This window comes from Argopecten irradians, chromosome 1, assembly GCF_041381155.1.
Source record: "Argopecten irradians isolate NY chromosome 1, Ai_NY, whole genome shotgun sequence".
In the NCBI taxonomy this organism is placed as follows: domain Eukaryota; kingdom Metazoa; phylum Mollusca; class Bivalvia; order Pectinida; family Pectinidae; genus Argopecten; species Argopecten irradians.
The window spans coordinates 39589697-39617092 of NC_091134.1; the positions used below are offsets into that span (position 1 = coordinate 39589697).

The 27396-nt window shown below is 34.7% G+C and overlaps 2 protein-coding genes across 3 annotated transcripts; one reads left to right on the forward strand and one right to left on the reverse strand.

The window, feature by feature from the left end:
• Nucleotides 1–1446: 1446 nt before the first annotated feature.
• LOC138327515 (tRNA wybutosine-synthesizing protein 5-like) lies at nt 1447–12419 on the reverse strand. The gene is made up of 10 exons (XM_069273678.1): nt 11914–12419; nt 11410–11476; nt 10642–10767; nt 10286–10335; nt 9887–9979; nt 9304–9477; nt 9015–9087; nt 7672–7734; nt 7253–7324; nt 1447–6705 (listed from the first exon to the last, which is right to left on the reverse strand). The coding sequence occupies exons 1-10, from the start codon at nt 12321–12323 to the stop codon at nt 6610–6612; spliced, it is 1224 nt and encodes a 407-aa protein (XP_069129779.1). The 5' UTR covers nt 12324–12419; the 3' UTR covers nt 1447–6609.
• Nucleotides 12420–16407: 3988 nt separating this feature from the next.
• LOC138327537 (heterogeneous nuclear ribonucleoprotein Q-like) lies at nt 16408–26549 on the forward strand. 2 transcript variants are annotated; one of them, XM_069273709.1, is made up of 12 exons: nt 16408–16542; nt 17676–17857; nt 19969–20192; nt 20730–20843; nt 21174–21350; nt 22038–22173; nt 22552–22760; nt 23179–23352; nt 23999–24129; nt 24680–24777; nt 25019–25113; nt 25707–26549. In XM_069273709.1, exons 2-12 carry the CDS (start codon nt 17695–17697, stop codon nt 26037–26039), a joined length of 1854 nt encoding a protein of 617 aa, XP_069129810.1. In that variant the 5' UTR covers nt 16408–16542; nt 17676–17694; the 3' UTR covers nt 26040–26549. The 2 variants fall into 2 exon arrangements, with proteins under 2 accessions (XP_069129810.1, XP_069129819.1); XM_069273718.1 differs by having other exon boundaries at nt 25697–25889.
• Nucleotides 26550–27396: the final 847 nt, after the last annotated feature.

The following is a 27396-nucleotide window of genomic DNA, read 5'->3' on the forward strand; positions in this document are numbered from 1 at the left end:
CTATTAACTTACTGACAACAAAACACACAATCGCTGAATGATTTTGAACTCTGAAACATGCTGTCGAACATGAAAACCACATAGAGTTAATGTACAGTAGCCTACCATCTGAGCGAGAACAGTCCTCCGCTTCGCTTCAAGAATCATGTTTAAATACATACAATCCTGTATCACAAAGAAGGTCAGACACTTGTATCAAAATCTTGTTTGATGGTCCCCATATGAACAACAGTGAAATAAATGTTAATATAACAAAACAAGTTCAAGAACCAAAACATCGTCTATCATGGTGATTGAGAGCGACTCGGAGTAGCCTTGACCGCCAATATAGATATGTGAATAGAATTCTGACGAAGTTGTGATGTCACACATGAGGCAACGCTTTGACTGAAGTGACAATGGAGTAAAATTTACCGCTACATTTCTTCAAAATGTCAACAATGTTATACTTGTTAGAATTGAAATGCATCACATAAATCAATCCTTTCTCTTTGATTGTTCTTTCGTTTTGGATATTGGTGCTATATATTTCACGGATGTACGCATACATGTACTATGTGATTGGGTACAGGAAAAAAGTCAGTCAGGTCACATATTATTTTTCAGAGAATTAGACATTCACTCAGATAAGATAAAAGATAAAATGATCTTATTTTGTCCGCAAACTTTAAGTTTGCCAAAAACAGGTATGCTCTTTAAGAATATCATATTGTTTTAGCATAAAATTTTTAAAAAATCTGATAAACATGAAGTAAAATGAAGGACTGGAAGGTATTTTAACGGAAATTTGGTTATCATATGCGAGAAAAAGACACTTTCATTATGTATACATGGAGGATAGGGGTATTCCACCCTCAGGGTCACAAAATTTGGTAAAACTCTCAGCAAGCCTGGGGGTTTTACCACATTTGATGACCCCCCTCGGGTGGAATATTCCTATCCTCCATGATAAAATATGAAAGAGTCTTATATTCAATAATATTTCTCAAACTAAGATCAGTTTTTCACTAACTAATTTTAAGGTTTCAGCATGAAAATTATCACAAGTACCAATTTCCAGAAACAATCTGGTGTAGATCTGGGAGACAACATGGAGGAAACATTTACAAATCTATAAATTGCAGCTCATTAAAATTCCATATTATATCAATATGATAGAAATCAACTTTGTTAGCCAAGGTCAGTTATTGACATGCCAGATTTAGGAGGTAAAGTAAAAGTTAGAGTATTAAGAAAGCCCCTATGAAGTCTGAATTTTACTTTTTTTTGCTTGAAATGCTGAAAAAATGCTTCTACTAGAGTCATTTAAACATAGCAATTCAATTAAAATTGTTCAAAAAAGGATACCCTGAGAAAATCATCAGCCTACAGCCAGTAACCGTTACATGGAATCTGTTCCACATGACATTTGAACACAATACCCTAATTAAAATTAAACAAAAGCCATTCATTTTCAAAAATGGTTTTAATGATTGTTTATGGCAGCTATAATAAAACTTGACACAATGACATGTTTCATGTTTTGAGTAAAATTCTTCATTCAGAACTTTTTTCTTTATTTTTTTTTTTTTGTAAAAGGAAGACAAGTTAGATTCACTCATAAGAAACAAATGTAACCCTCATCTAAAAATATTTCAAGACTTTCGTGAAAATTTAACCCAAGAATTACAGTTATTAAAGTAAAAATCAAAATTGGAATTTCACACTTTTCTAATTAGTCTTTTAAATTAACTAAAAATAAGTAGCAACCAATCCAAAATTTTAATATCAAAATCCAACATGGCTGCCTGGCAACCATCTTGTCAACCGATCGGTCCCAAAATGCCATATGCCCAACTAGGGCTATAGGGGAACCTACATATGAAATTTGAGAAAGATCCCTTCGGCACTTTCTTGGAAATAGTGATAACAAACTTTAATAATCAAAATCCAAGATGGCTGCCTGGCGGCCATCTTGTTGACCGATCGGCCCCAAAACGCAATATGCATAACTTGGTCCCTAGGGAAACCTTCATATCAAATTTGAGACAGATCCCTTCAGTACTTTGTGAGAAATAGCCATAATAAACTTTTACTATCAAAATCCAGTGATGGCTGCCTCGATCTTGTTAACCAATTGGTCCCAAAATGCAATATGCACAACTAGGGCCATAGGGGAACCTAGATATGAAATTTGAGAAAGATCCCTTTCATACTTTCTGAGAAATAGTGATAATAAAAGTTGTTTACGGGCGGAAGGACGGAAGAAAGGACGGATGACGGACCACGGACAAAAAGCGATTTGAATAGCCCACCATCTGATGATGGTGGGCTAAAAGCAGACAAAACAATTTGAAAAGGACATAATCATCAGAAAATAAAACGGTGAGGATACAAGAAAACACAATGTGACAAATAAAGTACAAAACTGAGGAATGTAACAGCTTCACTTAAAAACATGTTCACTACAGAAAATAAAAAGTTGGATATACATAAAAATGAAATCTATGACATAATTATAAGGACATAATGTCCTTTCGAATTGGTGATTAAAACCCATTCATTCACTCATTACTTGTCGTACAAAATCTACATGTATAAAACAATGTACCCGACAAAGAAGTAATTCCAACAGTGTGGACAAAAAAAAATTCAAATTTTCGAGGTGATCTGCCCCTTTATCAAAACACACAATCGTGTTCTTTTTGTGTCTCTTGATAAAGGGGCAGATCGCCTCGAAAATTTGGCATTTTTGTTTTGCTCACACAGTTGGAATTACTTCTTTGTCCCATATTTACCATTTGAAGTAATTTGTATTATACAGAATTACGTTTGATGGGATCCCGTGCCATCTGGAAAATCCTGTTGATATTACTTCAAGTAAATTCAACTAGTAAAAATATACACAGTTGTGATACCTGCAGAAGTTAAAATGGCATCATCTTGCAAAAAATATTTCTTTTTTGAGGAAAAAAAATAATGATGGTGAACCCTGGGATCAATTTATAAAAAACGGTTTGTTTACTATGAAATGACTGGATTTCTTAACCATATGAGACATATTAAATCCTCTTACAGACACTTTGTATACATTTAGCTGTATGTCAAATGCAACACTTATTTACAGAACTCAGTTATGCAAATACAAATATACACACTTTTCCAACTCTATATATGCATATTACAGTGTTGAATATTGTGGTTGTACCATCATGTCTTTGTGAGCATAACTTCATATTTTTCAGAGAAAACAATGAAATTTTGTGCACACAAACCAATGACAAATCAATATCTACCATAAAGGGCAGATAACTCTGAAATATGCAAAGACTAAATATTGGCACCCATCAAATAACAACTTCATCTGTGTACAGAGACGGAAAACCATGTTAGAGGAAGTTTTAAAGGACAATTCAGTGAAGCAAATACTCACACAATTATTATACATCCTCATGGAAAAGCAGGTATCTTGTGTATACTAGGCCCATATCCGAGACGGATTCCCGTAAAGTACAAAAATGCAACAAACAGCCTCCTGGGAGTTGAAAAATGTCTGTTTTAATATAAGGGAAAGAGAATTACTTTACAGGCAAAAATATATATATAAAACGTTAAATCTATCAAGACAAAAAATTACTTTATTTCACAGGTGCCATCTCAGATTCAGGTTACAAGATACAAAAAGGACTGTTTTCGATTATAAGGTTTGACTATAGTTGGACCTAGTTGTCCGTTTATGAATTTAAGACGGACCTGGTGATTTTATATTGTTTTCAGGCGGGCCTTGACTAAGCCCTCACAGGCATGAGTCATAAACTGCAGGTCCGTCAGGATTTATACTTGAAATAATGACTTTTACCAACGGTCGAACCGGTTGTTCCGAATAAACAAAAACGGCCATGCTGGTTACAGTGATATACCAACTTTCATTAGGATGGACTTATTTCCTATCTAATACAAATTTCAATGTGCGTTTAGACTAAACTATCCTTTTAAAACCTGAATTATAACAGTTCTTTGTGACAGAGTGTACAGGAAAGAAAGTTTGGCAGCACATAATTGTATCACATAAGTAAATGTAATACTGAAAATGTAACATTTTAAGGAGACAAATAATACTGTATAGTTATGTAACACTAAAATATAGGTATCACAGACAATGGAAGATCATAGCACTATTGGCTACGGTTACATTGGTAAGATATAATCAAACTCCATAGCTTCATTCTCCCTGCTAAGGTTACATTGGTAAGATATAATCAAACTCCATAGCTTCATTCTCCCTGCTATGGTTACATTGGTAAAATATAATCAAACTCCATAGCTTCATTCTCCCTGCTATGGTTACATTGGTAAGATATAATCAAACTCCATAGCTTCATTCTCCCTGCTATGGTTACATTGGTAAAATATAATCAAACTCCATAGCTTCATTCTCCCTGCTATAGTTACATTGGTAAGATATATTCAAACTCCATAGCTTCATTCTCCCTGCTATGGTTACATAGGTAAGATATAATCAAACTCCATAGATTCATTCTCCCTGCTATGGTTACATAGGTAAGATAAATACAAACTCCATAGCTTCATTGTCCCTAACTCAAACCAACTTATTTTCATGTGCCATCAAATTTCATGGACAAGTAGAAATCGTTAATGAAAAAAATATACACCGCTAAAATATTTATCAATTGTCTGTTTTTTAGAACCATTAGGCTCTATACCTCAATATTAAGAAGCCGTAAAATATGTTGGTTTACTATACTGACGGTTTAAGTATTTCTTCTCTCAATTCTCACTGATATTATAGACATTTAACAAAATATCTAAAATGTTATATCATTTCCCCATCTTCCATATCAGACTCATACATGTATATAATGGTAACAAAAACTTGTTAATTTCACACCAACATTTGTATCTCATATATCTCTGACTCTCACATAATATCGGCGATATATTCTTACATTTTCCACAAAAACTTTGAGATATATTAGTCACATTTATTCCGTCTTTGCACCTTAACATTTGTGACACTATGGTTTATAAAGAAATCTTAAAAAGTATTTTTGTTTGGCAAAGCTTTTGAAAGAATATACACAATATATATCAACATTTTTTAAAGAATATATCTACTCTGTATCAGAAAGTACAGTCATATTAACAGGTCAACATTTCAAAATAAATTTATTAAACAATACAAAAATAAATATACTTGTATTGCCAGTATTAAAATGGTCCATGATGAACATATGTCTAAATATTTCACGAATAAATATAATTATGGAATTTAAATGGGTAGAGATTCTTTTATTTTATAACAAATTATTCATCTCAAGTCTTTAATGAATTTATAATATGATAGCATGATTATCATACTTCATATAAAACAATCTTTGAAAAGTTCTAAAGCTGCTTTGTTGAGTTCTGGTGTACTATCAGAATCTCTAAAATATGAAAAAAAATTATTGTGTCATGAAAGATGGATACCTGTCACAAGAGGCCCATGGGCCTTAACGGTCACCTGAGTTCACATATAGAATGTCATATAGAATGAAACAAAGACATAAAAACACTATGTACTGGCCCTTGGTCAGTGATTTTACAAATTTGACTTTTTAATCTATGAAGAGTATTTGGTTCCATCAAACCTTTGAACTGATATGGATGCTATATATATATATCTCAGACTAAAAACTCTTATCAAGTTTGACTCATTTCCTATAAAAATTGAGCAAAATGTGTTTTTCCTATATAAACTTAAGAAAACTTGACCCCCTCAACAGGGGGTAACATGAGACCCCCAGGGTCATATAATTCATAATTTTATAAAACACCTTAAGACATTTCCATCTACCCAGTATAAAGAGTATTTGATTCCACCATTTCCAGAATTTTGATTCTACCATTTCCAGAATTTCAGAAGAAGAGTTTTGAAGTTTTAGCCTATTTAACCCCTTTTGACCTCGCCCCTGAGGGTCAGTCATGGAAATTTTATCAATAGGATTCAATGGCCATCTCATACTAATAATTCTGACAACAATTTACTCATCTCCAATTACAAATGACCAAATAATGCTCATAAATGTGTTTTCACTATATCAATTATAGTAAACTTAACCCCCTCCCCAGGGGGAAACTAGAGATCCCAGGGTCATATTTCACAATTTTTATAAAGGACCTTAATACCTTTCTGTCTATGAAGAGTATATGATTTTACTATATCTGTGAGTTTTGGAACTTTAGTCAATTTTACCCCATTTGGCCCCTCTCACAGCCCCCTAGGGGATGGGGACCATATAATTAACCATTTTAATTGGCCTTATGCCGTAGAAGGTTTGTGCAAAAATTCATTGAAATTGCTTCAGCAGTGTTGGAGAAGAAGTCGAAAATGTAAATAGTTTATCGTCGAATGACAGACGACGATGGACAAAAGGCGATTAGAATTGGTCACCATGAGACTTCATCTCAGGTGACCTAAAAAATCTAAGTATCCCTTACTTTGGTTGGATAACCATAATATCAGATTTTAAAACTTGATTGTTTCTCAACATCTTTATCCTGATATGCTGATTTAGGTTGCAATGGTGATTATACCATTGTTTTTGGTTGCTATGGTAATTACACCAATTACAGCTCATCATGCTCGTTGTCGTCTGCTACACCAAGAGTTCTGTCTAAATAACTCTCCATTTCTCTCATCACCTTCTGGATTTGAGTCCAGTTCTGTAACACAAGCAATAAGACCTTTAATTACGATTAAAATATTTTTAAAGCATTAAGTCCATTGGACTCTGCTTTCTTAAAACAAACTTTAGACTTAAAAATTCTATAGCCAAACCATTTAACACAAGGTATATATGTAAACTGAAGTCAGTGCTTTTTTTGTTTCAAGCAACCAGGCCAGAACAGAAATATAAGGACACCTTGCCATACAGAAGCCGGTAGGTTGTGTGAAGAGTTCACAAAGGGAGTTAGGTAACTTTTTATCCAATTGATAAGGGATGATGAATTTACTTGATTTGTTTGTATTTAAGATTTTTTTCACAGCAAAGATCATCCATTGAAGGATGTACCCATATGGGATTCGAACTCGCAGCCCAGGGGTGGAGAACTAGTGCCGCAGGACATCTTAACCACTTGGGCACCACAGCACCAGGGGGCATTAGGGAACAACAGTTGAGATCATCAACCTAAAGCCATTTATAGAGCCAACCATTAAATATAAGGGACATACAGGAAAGGAGTTGCCAAGGAGACAGAAATTACTGACCTCTTGTGTAGTTTCTTTCAGCTCCCTTTTGGTAAATATGTCATCACCATTGGTATCCACTAATGAGAAAATCTAAAATGAAAAATTCCAGATAAGGAGGAGAGCACAACAACTGGTCACATTGGAGAAATTCATCGTTAAGGTCACGCAAACTTAAATCCAAATACACAGTCCATAAATATGCTTAAACATGACTACTATATACTATTTACATTTTCTGTATGCCTTTCCATATCTTTCCTTGTTAAAAATCAATTTTGCACTAAAAAAATTGATTAATGAATATTCCATACAAAAAATCCACAATCCCCATCCTATTTTACTTATATGTATTTTTTAAGCTCCCTAAGTTAATTAATGGTTCTGCCAGCATCAATATCACTTTCAGCAATGATAGGCTCTTACTTTGACACACTCACCTGTCTCAGGTACAATAGATATTCATCCCCGGCATTTCTCTCTTTTAACATCTCTAAATCTTCCTGTAGCACAAATCCATCAAAATTAGGTCACAATGTATGGAATAATGTCATAAATATTAAATATGTGAAACATTTTGTTCAGCAGAGGTCTAACATGACATATCATTGCCACTAAACTTCATTGACAAATGACCATATAAAACCGTCAAAATGCTCTTCCATTATGTTTCATAGTAACTGTTAATGAAGCATGTGATGCATCAAATTATACACATCTACATGTATATGTTACCACAGTTGACCAAGATTGTATGAAAATTCAGAGTTATTGACTATTTCACAAAACTTGTGTATTGTAACCTGGTTTCCATGGCTTCATAAAATTTCTGCCAAGAAAAGCCTCCATGCCAAAATATGCATAATCCAAATCATTCCTGTTAAGTTTCATTGAAAATGATGCAGTTATGTAGGAAGAGTTGTCCGGAGAAACAGATAAAATGGTAGACGGACGACAACAGACACACAAACTGTTGGTATAATGACTATATAACTAACAAGTCCGGAGAAACAGATAAAATGGTAGACGGACGACAACAGACACAAAACTGGTGGTATAATGACAATATAACTAACTTGTCCGGAGAAACAGATAAAATGGTAGACGGACGACAACAGACACACAAACTGTTGGTATAATGACAATATAACTAACTTGTCCGGAGAAACAGATAAAATGGTAGATGGACGACAACAGACACACAAACTGTTGGTATAATGACTATATAACTAACATATTACACTATAGTGATGCCTGAATATACCCAGCTAGAAGTTAATTACTATCGCTGTCATTCTATCCAACTGTGGAATATATCAAAGACAAACTGAAGTCAGTTTATGAGAAAACAACTGACCAATCACAGGCCCACAGAGACTTCATTTAAAGATTACAGAGGAGTTACACCAAACTTCAAAGCCAATACAGTGTACTATTGTACATCAAAGGACCACAAACTAAATCGTCACATCATTTACACAAGTCGTTACAAATAGAGCCTTCAGTTTAACTACAACATAGTCCAGTAGTCCATAAAACCATAGTAACAGTAATCCCTGGAGTATTCAGTTTAACTACAACATAGTCCAGTAGTCCATAAAACCATAGTAATCCCTGGAGTATTGAGGATGACTGACCCCTGATTTTATTGCAATCCTCTAATACAGAAACAATCTAGCAAAATGTTTGTTCTTCAAAACATCAAAAGATTTACTGAGACATTATTCTATCCAAACTTTGATTCACTAACAGGTAGACACTGTCAAACCATCAAAATACTCACCCCAAGTAAAGCTCTTTGGAATCTTTTGAAAGAAATATGACTAGAGATTCCTAAAAATGATTCAAAATGATCCCTGGAAAATACAGAAATAATATCATGTAAAATATTGAAAGAAGTCAGATCCAATCTACCGTAGTTAAAAATATAAAATTACACAGTTTGGAGACTATTGATTATATATTTAAATGTTCATATAACATAATGCTAACCCAAGAACAGATTTGTGTACGTTGGTAACACTTATTTTATAAGTTAAACATTCACAGAAGAAATTAAGACTTTAACACACCTAATCCCATCAACAGTTGTCATTTCTCCAAATCCCCTGAACTCTAAAAGGTCAAGGGTCATCTGATGGTCACACAGGGCATTACAAAGGTCAAGGTTGACCTCTGGAGCTATGTGATGGTTCCACCAGATGTTTACTGCCAGGTTGTTGCCATACGAACGCACCTGGTGAATCCTGTTAAAAACAACATAAGTCATTTGAAACTTACATTTTGTTATAAATATTCAATGAAGCAGATGTACAAAACTTCTGATAATGTAAACATATTTTATGATGACAAGGTTTGTGGCAACTTGGCCAGAATTAATATACTCAAAGGAGTATCATGAATATTCTCTCGAATATAATTTTACATGTGTTTATTATGGGGTATAACTCTACCCTATTTAAGTATTATGACTTGTCAGAACATGGCTTGTGGTATGACATGGCTAAATCAGCTATTTATATAATAATAAGTTGTCTTTTCCCTAGCAACCACTGATAACCCTGTGAAGTATGATCATCTGATCTAAACTCCAAAATTTCTGATAAAACCTCAAAAGTATATATTATTCTAATACATTAACTGAGAGTAACTCACCATCTATATGGGATATAGAGACAGTCGCCGGGCTCCATACTGACATGGATGTAGTCTACCTCGGCCAGTCCTGGGTAAAGTGTATAGTCTACCCTGTAACACAAACACCTCAATATATCTAAGCAACTACAACTAAGGTCCTGCACTTATTACACATCAACATTGTACTAAATTTAAGTTTCTTATTTCAAGTTCAAGACATTTCATAAAGTGAAAGAAAGACCATTGCTTGACATTGATTTCATCTCTATACAGTGTTTTCATCAAATTTTACACTTGTAGAACTAAAGCGTAATCTGTAAGTACGGAGAAAGAACAATCAGGTGTTTAGTGATATCTATATTTAAAGCTCTTGGTCATGTGATGCACTATCTTTAACTACCTGGTCATGTGACTTACCTGTCTACATCTACTGCGGAATAAGAACCCTCGGGTCGGTCAAGGTCTACCTATCAATAATAAAACAACAAAGATTTATGGTCTGTAGAACGCTGCTAAATATTACTGATCACAATGGGAAGTAGGATTCAATGTTAAACTCAAGTTATGAGATAATTTACAAAAATTCTATTTAATCAATATTGAGGACTTGTTATAATCAGTGACTGCCGAATTTGTTCAACTCAGTTTTCTTTAAAGATACTGAAAGTCTTGAACATGCAAATTGCCAAATCATTACAGCGTGTAATGCTTCTAGGCTCTAGCAAGAATATGGTACTCAGATGTTTCTTTATTCCAGATTCCATAATCTTTACCTTGTCCCCATACTTGCTGGGGTCGACAAGAATGAATTCCTTCCTGCCACGGTACAGACAGTTGATGTTGTCTACAGAATCTGTATGTACGACGGAATGTGTCCCTCCACTGCTATACCACATCAGCTGTTCAACACAAGATATACATCATTGATGGCTACATGTAACATATAAAGTAAGGAGTTCTGACAGACCAAGGCTTCCAATTACCTTACATTCCAGAATAGTATCATGTAATAACAATATTGGCAAGCAAAGATGTGAATTATTTAGATTCAGATTCAAACATTTATTGCAACTTAAAGCTAGGACCAATGTAGTTCAATATCTCCTCTCTTCTAACAATGGCTTTAGAGTCATATATGCCATACATGCAAATCACAGTGGTAGACCATTGCTATTCTAAAAAGTTCCCTGAGTGAGTTATACTCAAACTGCATTTTATTACAGCTTTTCGGTGTAGAATTGTCAAACTTTATGTGCAGACTCCAGCTCTGTTAACTAGATTGATGTTAACTTCTAGGATCATTATCTAATTTATAAACTTATTGTGTAGGTCACCAGTGTACTGTTCTTATTTAGAGATTACAACACTAACAGTCTATCAGTGTCTGGCGACAACTTCTAAAGCAAAAGAGATAGTTAACTTGGATAATACAAAATGTGGCAAAAGGAAATGCAACATCCCTGATGGCAATCTAGATATGTCAGTTAACAAATTTGATATAAAAATACTGGAATTTATAAATGCATGTCCAGTAGACTCACCGCTTCTACAAGTCCTTTCTCAGCCAAATACTGGCACTGAATGGGACATGGTAAAATGACATCATTACTGAAACATAATTTATAAAGGGTGTTTACTTTGGTATTAATTGAATTACATAAATGTATCATATTTTGTTAGTCTTTCCTTAAAATAAAGATATCAACTTGTTACAACTAATATTTTCCTACAAGTTAGATGATCATCCTTGAAATCAAAAACCCCAACTATACATATGTATATATGTTTCTGTTGAAATGAAGCCACTTAAACTTTACTAAATCTAATACCGGTACCGTTATTAGTTTTAAGATGTGGATAAGTTGGCATAGTCATATATAAATTAAAGATATCAAGATTTTCCTACAAAAATGAAAATGCTTAATTATATCTGCATGTACAGGTATATAAAACCAGAATCCAATATTAATATTACAGTTTGATCAATGACAAAACATGTTGTTTAGGTTTTTCGTTGAATTTAAGCAGAAATCCAATATACGTACCGTATTGTCTGGGGTACCGAGTTTACCATGTAAATCTCAGAGTTGTTATATTCTTTCACAAACTGATGAAAATCCATCTGCAAGACTTTTTGTTGTCTACTTTCTTTTTTAACAGTTTCGACTGTCACTGTTTCTTCATTCGACATGTCAACTGACAGGAAATAATCGTCTGTCCATTTTGTAAACGCTGGCGATATAGAAGCAGCTCCTTTCATTTTCAGTGGTTTCAGAGCATAAACGTTATTTTTCCAAAATGTCTCCGGGTCTGGTGCTATAGCCGTTTCCTCAACTTCGACCATCGGTCTTCCATGTCCGAATGGTTTCAAGTGGCCTGGTGCTTTTGTCAGATCGGCTTTTATTTTGTTACATGAACATACCATGATGACAATCAACGCATATAGGTATTCCATGATGATATGGTATGTAATCTATGTACATACAAGCACCTGCCAGTCTGCCTGGGACCGCAAGACTGTTGTTTACATACAAAACTTCCGGTTTCGTTTTACAAAGGAAATATTAAGTCGTTGAATATCGCTAATTCTATTCAAATATTCATCATAAATGGTGGAGTTGATTATTCATAAATAAATAAAAACAAATGATCTAAAACAAAAAAATCAATACAATGTTGAATTATTCTTTAATTTTAGTTTAGAGATTATATTTGTTGAACGTTCGGAATGCCTCGGTTAATTTTCAAATGGGCATGCTCGATGTTTCCAGTTTCAGTTCTGCTCGTGTAACATGTTAGAACCTTTGCAACAGATTTTAATACAGCTGGCTATCTTATTGTTGTAATTATTATAATTAGTAATTGAAACATGTTTTAAATAACCAAATTTGTATATCATGTTTATCGTCGGGTCGCTGACAATTCAATAAAAGTATTCGTGTCTGTACAAATGTAGATATCACTGAATTTCAGGCTAATTGAAATTATGATGCTGTTTTTAAACGAAAGTCATATGTATAATTTGTACTGTTGTATTGAATTGTTATTCAGTTTAGTTAATTAATTAACCGTTCTGTCTATTCAATCTGCGTTATACAGTCTTACATTTATATATGAAATCATATCGAGTTGGCATAGAACCTTATTTAGTCAAAATGATATAAAAATTTAAGAGATACGCATGTAAAGACAATTTATGTGATGACTTTTAATGTTCTATCAATAACTTATGATTCACATTATACTGAACATTTTGACCTCATTTTTATCCATGCCCTAAGCAATAGTAAGCTTAAAGTTTTTTTTTTTTTTTTTTTTTTTTTTAATTTAGACCACAGGGATCTGAAAATTAGTTTCAGATTATATAATCATGGACCCACCAGAGTGCCCTAAGACCATTTTAGACGTTTTAGAGGTCTAGATCAAAAAATGGTAAAAGTCATATTAGAGGCTACATAACATTATATGTAGAGTATGGTTTTATCGGATTTTTTTATCTAAACCCCTAGAACGTCTAAAACTGGTCTTAGAGCACTCACTGTCTCTGGTGGATCCATGATTATATAATCTGTAACTAATATTCAGATCCATGTGACCTAGACCCGTCCATCAATACATGGATCGAAATTTATTATAACAATACATGATCCTTGCGATTAATGGAAAAATGTACGATTTGGTGTCAGCAGAGATTTAAATACTATTTAAATCTCTGGTGTCAGACAAGGTGACCCTGTTAGTCAGAACAAGTTTATTTTCATATGGTGCGCAATCTAATTAAAATAAGACTTGTAATTCTGCTCCACTACGATACTCTACATGTACGTTACGCTCATATACCAAATCTTGTATATGAGCGTAACGTAGAGTACCGTAGTGGAGCGGAATTACAAGTCTTATTTTAATTTGATTGATATGGTGCGTCGATTTATTTTGAGTTAATTAGTTAGGTTATCGAGTGGTATAGTGGCTAAACCACTCGTCGTTCACTAAACTGGCCAGGGTTCGATCCCCGGAACGGACGTGAAAAGATTAGGGGTCACCTGCCAGATCACATGGGGTTTCTCAGGGCATTCCGGTTTCCTCTCACTGTGACCCCTCGCGCGTTTTCATCGGAGCAATCGAAAGTGATTTGTATAAGTTTTATAACATGTTTCGCATTCGATGTAAATAATTAAAGTTTATATAAAGTTAACGAGTTACATATGTGCTTAATTATAAAGAATTATTTAGAAAAGCAGTTTATGCACTTTACTCTATCAATAATCATCATATGATCCGAAAGTATTGGAAGCAGCCTTATCACATCAGGAATATTGCAATAGTTTCTGGTATTAAAATTAATAGGATTAAAGATCACAAGCTCTGTGAATGCGTCAGCAATCATCAGGGGCATTTTGAATTGCTTTACATCACGTTTGATTTTCAACAATCTAATTAAAATCAGCTATTTGATACTCCATTTACTTCGTGCTCAGCTACAAACGGAGCACGAAGTAAGCGGCCCGGAGTATCAAATAGCTGATTTTAATCATATTGAATTTTCAACACGCAAACAGAAGATAGATATGCATATAAAGATATTTTATAGATGAAAAATTAACTAGAAGTCTTCTAAGAGAATAAGGAATATTTCTTACCATTGTAGAGTTACAGAAATGAATTTTGATACAAACTTTTACCATTCTTCTAGATCCACCTGACCATGTTTCAACGAGATACAGTCATCTTTCTCCAATGCCATTTGGAAATGGAGCGTTGATAATTAAACGAAATATTGTTATGGTGATAATATTGAAATGGGGTTACGAGCTCCTTATTTTGTAATAATTTTGCCATGAACACCGGAATGCTCATGAAGTAATTCAAACCTCTACATTGTTCGACTTGGAAAAAACATTAGTATTTTTATATTATAGAGTTGTTCGGTGGAGATACAAATTTTCAGTGTGACTTGTGAGAATTTCAAAAGTTTTAAATACTTTTTAAATAGAAGCTTATATGGCCTTTTATTGTAAAAAAAAGTAAGCCGTCCACTAACCGTGACACCTGATCTACTGTGTTTCCTAACCGATTAGGTATAATGAGTCAGTGTTTTTTAGACATTGGTATGTTAAGGGAGTTTTTGTCAATGACCTTGTAGAGGTCGAAGATTTATATCTTTTGAAAGTTTAACTTAAAAATATTATTACTTCTTTTTTTTATTTTGATCGACCTTACAAATACCACTGTCGAAGATCTGGAAACGAGGGCGCAAAACAATTTACTAATAAAGATATATTTTAGCAAAAAATTCCTTTGAAGAGTAGACTCCCCCGACCAGTTTTCGAACAATAAACACGGATTTTGGCTGTTAAATTTAAAAAGTAAGCAATGGTTGAAGTTTGTGTTATTTTAACTTAGGAAAGACTTATGGCATATATTTTAAACAAAATTAAAATTGATTTCATGTGTTTGGTTGTTTACGGCAGCGAGTCAAACACCACTGCCAAAATGGCGGAAATTGTGTAATAAGGGACCAGTCGTCGAAGACCCCAATAAATAAATAAATATTGTTTTCTACATATTCTGATATATTGAAACTTCTATTTCTCAAAACAGCAACAAAAATATTTTTCTAAATCCACAACCTGTTCGGTTCATATTCGACAAAAAACAAAGTCAACTATTTCTTTGGGAAATCATGGGATAACACGCGTTTTAACATTTATATTTTTAGAATAGTTTTAACTTTTCAAGCGATGTTGTTGATTTTCATTTATTTATCTATCTATCTTTTTTTTTTCATGATTTGCCGTCAAAAGTTGTCTGCTAATATTCAAATCACGGAATTGGTAAGAGCACTTTTCTTATTGGCAAAAGAAAAGTGTCAATACACACCACTATCATCATGCATCGTGAACAAAAGAATCGACTGATTTTAGCAATGAGAAGCGAAATGTAAAATAGGTGTTCGAGCACTGTCCTGTTCGAGGACTGGTCAGGTGAGTCTACTTAGAGAGCGACGCCCAACTTCAAAGTCACACAGTCAACCACAGTGCATCGTTATACAGCTCTTTTGATGTACATCATAGCACTAAATTACCTGTTCTGTTGCCTCCAGTTTTCCTATGAGATAGTCGAGAGGTGTAGAGATCGTAAGTGATCGGAACCCCTGGAGTACCGAGAATGTTTAGACATGTATAACTAATAATTATAAAGTAACACAAATTTCAATAAATTATCATTAAACATACTGTATATAAAACCAAACCTATTGACTATATCCAATTGCAAACCTCGTTCCATTTCCCTTGGTTTAGTTTAAATTGTATCTCAAAGTATTTCAGACTGTTTGGTTGAATCAAGTATAATATAATGCAAATCAATTTACCCATTGAATTGGGCATGCATTGATATTTCAATGCTGTAATGTTACATATGATATCAAATATATATGACAGTAGAATAATCAACAGACAAAAAGAAATAATCCCAGTTGACGATAGTACATTTGACCTAGAATGCGCCGGCTTGTGCGAGAACACGCCAACCAAGTATACCCTAATTAAGCATGCTCGTTACGCAGCGCAATGTATGAATAACATCCGAAAACTCCCGAATGAGTCTTTAGGCGGGTGAGGTTCAGGAATTTGAACCTCGAAAAAACAATTTTCGGCTTTATTGTCAAAAAGGTACGTATGTTGTTACATTCCATCATTACACGACACTTGATAAGTAAATGATGGGTTATCCAAAGAAAGATATATGTGCCATTTTTTTCAGTTAATGCAAAAAACACACGGAGTAAGAACGCGGGACATCAAGCGCACCTGCTAATCGATTTCAAGATCCAGTTATTCTGTTTTATTCTGCGTTTTTGTTTAGTATCTGTTGATGTATTTGGTCTAAATTTTAAGTTCATTGATATCATGTACACATAAATAACACTGAGTGTGTTTGAATATCTAAAGATGCAGAACCATGCTTCTCGCACATGTTTTGTTAACCGGTCCGCCATTTGCAATTTTATGCGTCATCGACCCGCATGGCCTTTGCCGTAAAAAAGGGGATAATGATTCTACATTGTACGATGAGAGACAGAAAATGATTTTAATCAGGCATTGAAGCGCAACGAATCATACATTGTTCCACGCGATTGTCACACCTGCAAGTGTTAGAAATTACAAATTCTCATTTATTTATATTTCTCCTTTGTTTTCTTGTTGTTGGGTTCACGTTTTACAATATAGGTACTCTGATTGGACAATGGGATCACGTGACAAAGTTGTTGGTTTAGTTTTCATAAAGCGCACCTGTCGACCTACGAAATTCCCCGCTGACATGTTGGCGTGTCAAATAGTGAAAAAAAATAAAGTGATTTTAACGCATGTTTTTCCTCTGGTGTGCTACAAGTGACCATTAACACAATTAACTTTAGAGAAATATAATTTAAAAAAGTTAGATATGACACTTATTAAATATTAGATTAATTTTATTGGCAACCAGACAAATTTTAAATGCAAAAAAAAATATATATATATCATCATTATCTACAGATTTAAGAAATCTTGATATGTAAAATAAATAAGTGACTATTCCATTGTATAGCATAATACTGGAGGTGTAGATCGAGGGTTGCTGAAGCTGGGATGGAATTTTTATTACTTTCGAGAAGTGTTTTGCTGTAACAATGTGTATTGCGGTTTTCTGATAGCTAAAATGCTTACAGGATGCACATTCAACCTGAATGGTTATCCAGTTATCCGTTCAAGCTCTAATATAGATTGGTTCTTGATAATATTAAATTATTTCTTTTATTTTTCAGAAATTATATTAAAATTTAGATGGCAGAAAATGGTATAACTCTTGCTTCAGAAGACGGACTTTTGGCAGATAAAATGGAATCCAAAGAACATACACCTGAAAACCTTGAAAATCACCAAAAACTATTAGATTACGGAATTAATGCAAAAATTGCTGATGAAGTCCTGAACATTTATGAATCAGGTTTGTTAAATTATCACTGATCAATATATATTAGTGAAATTTTTATATCATTTATGCACTAAAATGTTGCAATCCACAGTAAAACTACTTTCTCAATATTTTTGTATGATCATTGATCTGCTGTGTATTACATAGCAGTGATTTTTCTCCTTATATAACTGGGGTCGTATTCCCAATGCCAAACCCCGCTATTTTTTTCCCAATTACAATGAAAAATTCCCAAATCAAATCTCCAAAAAACAAACAAAACTGAAAAGCTCTCCCCTTGTTGTTTAATCTAAAACAATCTACTCTGAAACTGTAGTTATGGCCGTCACCTTTTGATAAAATGAAACAGTTAACTGCTTTACGATATCTAATCGCTTATTTTACCATGTTCAGAAATGGGTAACTTTTTTCCAAAACTGTTCTTTTTGCAATTAAAAATTCCCAATTTGTTACAAAAACTTTTTTCCCAAAATGCCCTGAAAAATCACTGCATAGTTAATAGTATCAAAATATCAGATGCTGCATTTACAATATATTGTACTATAGATTTCTAAACTTCACTTCTAATTAATTAAGTTTCAGTTGTCTTTGTAGTTGATATTGTATGGACCCAAATTATCTTAACCCTTTAAGCGCTTGTCACCGCAAATGTCGTTCCGCTAGTATCGGTCTCGTAATGTTGGTCACCGCAAATGTCGTTCTGTTGACAACCTTTTTCACACGGCTCTTAGGTATTTCCCATCCACGTGTTTATAAATAAAAATGATTCTGATTGGTTGTTTAGGCCCCAAACTAGCATAACAGCGTGTGTGTACTGATACTCTCGGCGGGAGTACTACGATATGCTATGTTGAACAGGCCCCGACAGCAAACGTAAACAATTCGTAAATTCCATCATGGCGGCCGCTTTTGACTCAGACTGGGACAGTGACGAAGACGATAATATTGAAAATATCTTCAATGAAAATAGTGACAGTTAAACTGAATTTAAAGGTTTTGGGCCCGAGTATATTGTTAGGAATGGAGCACTAATTGCTCACATTGATATAGATGATTTCTCGCCCGAGAATGACGACGAAGACAACTCGGACAAAGCGGAGGGTTGGATGAAATCATCGGGGCCACCTTTTTGTGTCCCGTTTACAAGGGAATCAAAACTTATTATTAATATGGAAAATCAGGAACCTATAGATTTTTTTCACTTATTTCTAAATGACGATTTTTTAAATATTGTTGTCCAACAGATTTATATGCCGACCGCAAAATATCAAGGTCGTCAAGGAAATCACTCGCGTATCTTCGAGTGGAAACAGGTGTCACTCGAGGAGATGAAAGCATTTATTGGTCTTGTTATAGCGATGGGATTGTCCATAAAACCGATACTTACTGGGCAACTGAGAACGTTATTTTTACTCCATTTTTCGGAGACAAAATGTCTAAAGATCGTTTCCAAAATATTCTCTCAAACTTACACCTGTGTGACAACGACACCTTCATACCTTTGTATATTATCGCCAGGTATTATTACCTGCTAATGACGAGGACTCTGATGAAATATCTACCTCCTGAATCAGTCCTTCAGAACCGGTAAACTCACAAGAAATGTGTGAAATAATAATCACAAAGTCAGAATTTACAACATACTTAGTTTTATTTCATAATTCAACGACAATGTTTACCTGTCAACTAGAGCTATGATTTACCTGTTCACACCTGAAATATGAATCAATTAATCACCAAAAACTAATTAATTCTATTCCTTGCTGAAGAACAGGAATAAAGAATGATAGTTAGGTGATTTACATTATAAATACTCCTACTTTATGGAATTTTGAAGAAAATGTATTTATTTACCTGTAATTTTTACCTGTAAATCCTTACCTGACAAATTTTTAGAGACAAATTTACCATCTATGTAAACCTAAACATCTACTGAACAAAATTTGTATATATGTCTATTATTGAAAATGGCATGGAAAAAATGTTATTGAACATTAAATAAAGGTATTCATAATTTCTGTATTTCTTCAAATTAATTCAACAGTGCGGCCCCTTGTATAGTAAGAGTATATAGCGCTTAAAGGGTTAACTTATTTAAAAAGATATGAACATTATCTTTTCAGGCAAACTCAAACACTGTGATCTGGATGAAAGGGCGCTGGATGCTCTGAAAGAATTCAACCCAGATGATGGTGTCTCAGTTCTGAAACAGTTCAGCGATGTTTGTCTGAAACATGTTGCCAACAAAAGTGCATTTTTATGTGGAATGATGAAAACTTATCGTCAGAACAAAAAACAGGGCTCATCAGCAGCTACAGCAAAAGGACCAGATGAACAAAAATTAAAAGTAAGGCATACATTTATGTTGTATGCATTGTTGAATTTTCCCCAATGCAATTGTCATGCAGATAAGGGCTGTGCCATTACATAATTTTCCAAACTCTAGGGGTGCAGCAGTTAACCCGGTTTATTGGTATACTGCAAAACATTGCAAAACGATACAATACCGCAATAGGAATGTGATTACCGGTTTGCCTGATTAAAACTACTAACTTTGGTTTTGATGCCTGGAGGGTATATTACCTTCTTTACATTTCTTGCTTCCTCTTTGTGAAAGCTGGTGCCTTCAATAATACAAGAATACTTCATTTAACATTTTACAGGGTTAGCTCCCTTGTGGATAGGTATTGATTGTGACGTCATTATTGAGCAAAATTAACACCATTTTCTCTGAAAGGTATGACATTTCACTCGAAAACACATGTAGTTTACGTGACGTCACTATCAATACCTACCTGCAAGGGCAGGTAACGCTTTAATATGCAAAAACAGAATAGATAAATTACAACAAACCTTGATGGGGAAAATTAACTTTTTATTTTAGGACATTTTGGCCAGGACGGGATACTCTTTAGACGTGACCACTGGGCAAAGAAAATATGGTGGACCCCCTCCTGGTTCAGAAGAAAGTTCAACTCCACCTGGATCTGGGCACGAGGTGAGTCTTCTATTCAACCTGAATTTGTTTAGGTATGGAAGATTAAAATGGGTGATAAAGTTCCATTTTCCCTCTGTAGATAATGGTACTTATTTTCAATAAATTAACCTTTTGTTTTTGAAAACAAATATTTCAACAACTTTTCTGCATTAAGCTTGTGTTTAATAAAATGATAGTTAAGTATTACACTTCTTTAAAAACAAAAAGAACACCATGATATTAACAAAACAAAAAAACAAAACAAAAACCAAGAAATTCCAATATCGGTTTTGAAGGAGAAAAAATAGCTTGCAATTCCAATACCGGTTTTAACAAACTCTTTTATTTCAGATCTTTGTTGGGAAGATCCCCAAAGATGTGTTTGAAGACGAACTTATACCTCTGTTTGAAGAATGTGGAAAAATTTGGGACTTGCGTCTCATGATGGACCCCATGACTGGATTCAACAGAGGGTATTGTTTTGTGACATATTGTGAAAAAGCTGGAGCTCAGGAAGCTGTCAACAAGGTAATTGTGATAGTCTTATTGACATGGTATGTCTATTCCAGAATATTGTTTCTACCTAGCTTGTCTTTTCTGCCATGTCATAATAATGTATTCAGGGTTCTCATTAAAAGCTGGTTGCTGGCAAAAACAGCTGTCTATTTCCTTGTTTACAACAGGCTATTTTTATCAGAAATAAGTATTAGCCACCATTAGGGCCTGCTGCCCCGAACCACCTATTTGGGGCCTGTGGCTTTGAATTTTGGAAAATGTGCGACAAAGCAAGATATGGGAAAAATTATAATATATGAAATAAATCACAGCAAATAAGATTTTTTATTTTCAGTGCAGTTTATGTACTTTCTGAAGCCAATTAAACTATATTTAAAAGCCATTTAACTAAATTTTTGCAATATTTTGGGATAGTTTTCTAGAAATTTTGATTTTGGGAAATTTAAGGCTTGAATTGGGAAAAGTTTAAAGGCTTTGTCATGGGCAATTTGCATGAAAATCAGCCCCATATCATGCTGGAAAAAACAGTGTTATGCCATCCACATGAGCATACATATTATTATTCACTCTGTATGAGGGGAGGGTGACAACACATATTCGGACAATAGATTTCTTGGCTAGGTTGTTACCAATTCCTTAAGTAAAAGTGAATTTACAGATGTAGTTCATGTGGATTATGCTGAAATTTTTCCATTGTAGCTTGACAACCATGCAATTAAAGAAGGAAAAAACATAAAGGTAAACATCTCTGTTGCCAACCAGAGATTGTTTGTCGGTAGTATCCCAAAGAACAAGTCACGAGAGGAAATATTGGAAGAATTCACAGGCAAGACCGGTATGTAGTTGAGTTGTAAAATAACAAGAAACTCTTGATGTGGAAGAAAGATTTGTTTTTAGAGTGTAACTTGTTTAGGTGTATGTTGAATTTCTAGTGAGATTATTGTATGGACATGAATCATTTCTATAAGTATCTTTCTCCTGTTGATAATTTGCCTTTTTTTTGTTGTTGCAGTGATTGTTGGGTCTGTTACATTTTTAGACAGGCAACTTGCCAATTTATATCGGCATTAAAAAAAATCATCAATCAAGATAAATTGTACAGCTAGCTTTCTTCATAAATGAAACAAATCAATGTAAAGTTGTGCCTGTTAATGTAAGCAAATATGTTCAATGTTGAATTTCATTTTCTTATGCAATATGAATTTCTTTTCAGAGGGTCTCACCGATGTTATTATATACAGATCTGCTGATAAAGAGAGTCAAAAGAACCGAGGGTTTGCCTTCCTGGAATTTGATTCTCACAAGTCCGCCTCTATTGCAAGAAGACGCCTTGCCTCTGGTAGGGTGAAAGTGTGGGGGGCACCTGTCGTGGTTGACTGGGCAGATCCTATTGAAGAGCCAGACGATGAGACTATGGCAAAGGTACTCTATACATTTACCCACATGGTTAACACAGTCTAAATGTGAATATAGACATATCTTAGTTTATTTATACTGTAAATTTTAGTGGCGACACATTACAATGCTTTTTAACTTAGTCTCCAAAGTTGATTGACATGATTTAGGCTTGGATGTTTCTTCTATATCGATATCCATATATTTTTGTTATGAATTATTTCACAATAAAAGCACTTGCAAAATAACAATATATTTGCAGTATTAGTAATAAAACTGTAACTGATTAAATATATATGAAAACGCTGATGTACTGTATAATCTAGCTCTTTAAATTTGCGATGTCAACATTTTGCAGTTACTTATACGGAGGTTAGATTTAGTCTGCTACTGTGGATTTACCAGTGTAATGTTTGGGTGTTGACTTGCCAATATTCTGTTGTAGGTGAAAGTACTGTATGTTAGAAATATCTCCAGGGATGTTACAGAAGAACTACTCAAGGAAAAATTTGGTGACTTTGGCAAAGTCGAACGGGTTAAAAAAATCAAGGATTATGGATTTATCCACTATGAGGAACGAGAGGATGCCGTGAAAGCCCAGCAAGAAATGGATGGCATGGTAAGTTTTAATAACCCAACAAATGGCTGGTTAGTTGGCAGTTTTAGCAGGAACATACCAACAGTTGATGTTTGATTCCTTAATCAGACCTAAACAAATATTGGGTCATCTGGATGACTGGATAGTGGATACCTAATACCTATTGGAGTACCTCCTCGAGACTATATATATACGTCTGATAGATATCTCTGCTCAGAATCCCTACTTTAAGTCCTCTAAAATCTATTCTGGAAAATCTGGTCAGGTTGACCTATTTCTTTGCAAGGATCTATATTATAGATATACGACTGCACTGGTTCCTATACTGGCTCATATCGTTAGTGGAGATATTTTTCTCTCTGTACGCACATACTTTATTTAGTGACGTGTATTAAAAGCAAGAACCATCTCATTTTATAAATATCTTGTTTGATAACTTCTTTGAGCAGTCATTTTGAAATTCCCATGCTGTCTCATGATCACTAGTCTATTTCAATGTTATTTGTCACCCGTATAACCTTATTTTATTCAATGTAATAGGCATTATAGGTATTATATACTCTTGTCAATAGAGGGTCAAGTTAATATTATTTCAGGCTTGCTGCAAAATTGATGAACAACCTGGTACAGGTTTGCAGAGAAATCTTATTTATTTTCATACATTCAGGAACTTGGAAATCTTAAAATAGAAGTCTCCATGGCCAAGCCACCCACTGAGAACAGGAAAAAGGAACACCGAAAACGCGACCAAGAGAGAAGACACATGTTTATGGCCATGGGAAGAGGTGGCTATTACGGGTAAGAAAAATCGCCTAGTACTGCTTGTGTTGTGTTGTTAAGTTGGCTGGTTTGATAATAAAGTAAATAGTTGGCTGGTTTGATAATAAAGTAAATGGAACTGTTACAATTCATTAGCTTCTTCTGCTTGATTTCACAAAAAGAGGTCACAATGTTTGGCCTTATACTTTTATCTTGTATAAAAAAGACTTATTTTAAACATATCAGAGAAAGAGCAAAAAACACTGATCTTTTATAAAAAGTCTTGTTTTAAACATATCGAAGAAAGAGTAAATTAACATATCTTTGATATAAAGGACTTGTTTTAAACATATCGGAGAAAGAGCAAAAAAGCTGAAGTTTCTATAAAGTGTTAATTTTCTTGGCAATTGAATAGATAAATATATATATGCTTTCATAACTTGGATGTTTGGGGCGTATTTTTTTTGTCACCTGTAGGATTCTAGCCAACAGGTTAATATACTTGGTTATTCTCGTCTTACAAAAGTCCCATTCTTTGTCGAGGCATCTTTTGGAGGTTTCTTTCCTATCCAACTTTTCTTTATTACAGGTATGATGATTACTGGGGTCCGCCGATGAGGCCACCAATGCACCCGAGAGGAGGGATGAGGCGTCCGGCAGGTCCACCAATGCCACCCAGGGGTTACGGTGAGTTGATAGTAGTTTTGTGTTCCGTTACCTTTACTAATTTTCTTAAAAGTTCCATCAAAACCCTTTCAATTATCCAAACTCAACATCTATTCTCATTTACACTACAGAACCATGACACATTTGTAGAGAAAAACTTGCTAACTTGCTTCATTTGGATAATGCAAATTTTCATCCAGTTTACATTAAGCCTATACCTACCTATATTTGAAATAATAGTGAGCTTATTTTATGTTCATAGAGTACTACGACGATTTCTACAACTATGACGACTTCTACGACTATGGTTACCAGCAAGGCCCAAGAGGCGGACGTGGTGGACGCGGCGGGCAACCAGTAAGTAATCTTATCCTCACTACATTCTCCACAGGGAAACACTAGTGTCTGTATCCTTTGCGGAGAACAGTCCATTCTGTGTTCCTCACTGGGAAACAGAGTGTGACATACTGAGAGCGGGTAAATTGGATAGATATAATTATAATGTTAATATAAGTCAATTATATGAGGAAAAAAATAAAAAATAAAGTTCCAAGTGTACAAAAAAATTTGATGATTTAAATTTGAAATTATCCAGATTATTAAAAAAAAATCTTTCTATGCTAAATTCAATTATTAAAATATTCTGTAAGAAAACATTCTTAATATTTAAAAATTTAGTTTCAATTATTCAAGAAGTATACTGTGTTTGAATTGGGTGATATTTCCACAGTGGGTAAAGTTCTGTTGCTTCTATGTAAAGTCATGAAGATATTCTATAGATGGCGTCCAAATCTTGACCAAAAGATATCTTGATGATTTTACAGTAGAATGAACATGGCTACTCCAGTAGAAGTATTGCCAAATTTTTATGTACATGTTGACATTGCCTCTTCCACCCAGTCAAAGCAAACCTTTAATGTTGATATAAATACATGTATTGTTTGCCGCAGCCAATGCGAGGTCGAGGAGGCGGACCCCCCAGGGGTGGTGGTCCTAGAGGTGGCATGATTCCTCGGGGAGCAAGAGGAGCTATGCGAGGGTCTAGGGGGATGATACGGGGTCGTGGGGGTGCAGGAGGGCCTTCATCACCTCCACCAAATAGAGGAGGAAAGAGGAAAGCTGGAAATGAAATAGGACAATCGCAAACGAAACGACGCAATACACAAGAAAATTGGGGAGCCCAGCCCATCGCACAGCAACCTCTTGATCAATCGGGTAGTTATGGTGGAGACTACAATGACACAGAATGGTACCAGGACTCATATGGGCAAAATTGGGGTTGAGCAGATAGCTTAACAGCCGTAAAATTATCCTAAGTTCTTGTTCAGTGGTGTAAAACTAGTGTGTTCAATAAGATTGAATGAAATTGTTCAGGAAGTTCAAATTGTCATGCATAATTTCCAAGACTTTTGGATGAATTTGCAGAATTGAACCCGGATCGATAGATCGTACCTGACACATATGTGAGGACACCCAGGCCTTACCTCTCGGTCCGTGACACTCCAACTACTGGACACCACAGTCCAGTCCATTCAGATCGATGTTCAGGGCCAGGGATCAACCACACGTAGCTGGCATCCAGCATGACGGCAGCAGTTCATGATCACCACGGCAACAGTTATAATTATTAGAATTTTTAATTCATTGTGGGAGTTTAAACATCAAATTGTGATCTTTTTGTTTTGTAGACAATCGAATGTTTTTGAAAAAATTTTGTTGTCATTTTGTGTTCTTGGTCTGTGTCATTGTTGTCATCCTTCATCATTAATCATGAATAAAAGAGGACTCTTTTATGTTGGAGTGTTGTTGTTACTCTGGGTGTGGATGTGGATTGAAAAATTATCTTTGGGTCATCTCCATGGAGATAGGATCATATGGTATTTAATCTTGATCTTGGGGATCTGTGGTGGAATGGCAGCTTTGTAATACACCGTCACCATGACTCTGGCATGAGCAGTGGGGAATCCAAGGTGGAAACTCAAATGCAGGGTTATTATCTCCCCTGGATCTCAAAGTGTAGCGATATTTGGCCTGTAGCATGCTGGGATGAAGGGCTACCAAGTTCGTTCAAATGAATGACCTTGACCTTCATTCAAGGTCACAGATCAAAAAGGCTAAAAAATATAAACATCTTCTCAAGACCCAGAAGGCCCAGGGTACTGATATTTGGCTTGTAGCATGCTGGGATGAAGGGCTACCAAGTTAATGACCTTGACATTCCTTTTGAATAACTTAAAGGCCTAGAGACGTGATATTGGGCCTGTAAAATGCATGAATGAAGGGCTATCAAGTTTATTTAAATGAATGACCTTGATCTTTAAATGTCTTCTTTTCAAGAACCGAAAGGCCCAGGATACTCATATTGGGCATGCAGCATGCTGGGATGAAGGGGTATCAAGTTTGTTCAAATCAATGACCTTGATCTTCATTCAAGGTCACAGGGGTCAAATTGGCTAAAATATTTTAACGACTGCTTGACAAAAACTAGGAGGTCTAGAGACCTGATATTGGGCCTGTCACATGCTGGGATGAAGGGCTATCAATTTTGTTCAAATGAAAGACCTTGATCTTCATTGAAGGTCACATGGGTGAAATAGGCTTAAATCTTTAAACGACTTCTTCTCAAGAACCGAAAGGCCC

Excerpts from the sequence above, each read along its gene's own strand:
- LOC138327537 (XM_069273709.1), top strand. The coding sequence starts at position 17,695 with ATGGCAGAAAATGGTATAACTCTTGCTTCAGAAGACGGACTTTTGGCA. Across the intron at positions 17,858-19,968 it reads CCTGAACATTTATGAATCAG|GCAAACTCAAACACTGTGAT; the intron begins GTTTGTTAAATT and ends TTATCTTTTCAG. Across the intron at positions 24,778-25,018 it reads AATGCCACCCAGGGGTTACG|AGTACTACGACGATTTCTAC; the intron begins GTGAGTTGATAG and ends TTATGTTCATAG.
- LOC138327515 (XM_069273678.1), bottom strand. The coding sequence starts at position 12,323 with ATGGAATACCTATATGCGTTGATTGTCATCATGGTATGTTCATGTAAC. Across the intron at positions 9,980-10,285 it reads TCCGCAGTAGATGTAGACAG|GGTAGACTATACACTTTACC; the intron begins GTAAGTCACATG and ends TTTGTGTTACAG. Across the intron at positions 7,325-7,671 it reads ATCTATTGTACCTGAGACAG|ATTTTCTCATTAGTGGATAC; the intron begins GTGAGTGTGTCA and ends TTTTCATTTTAG.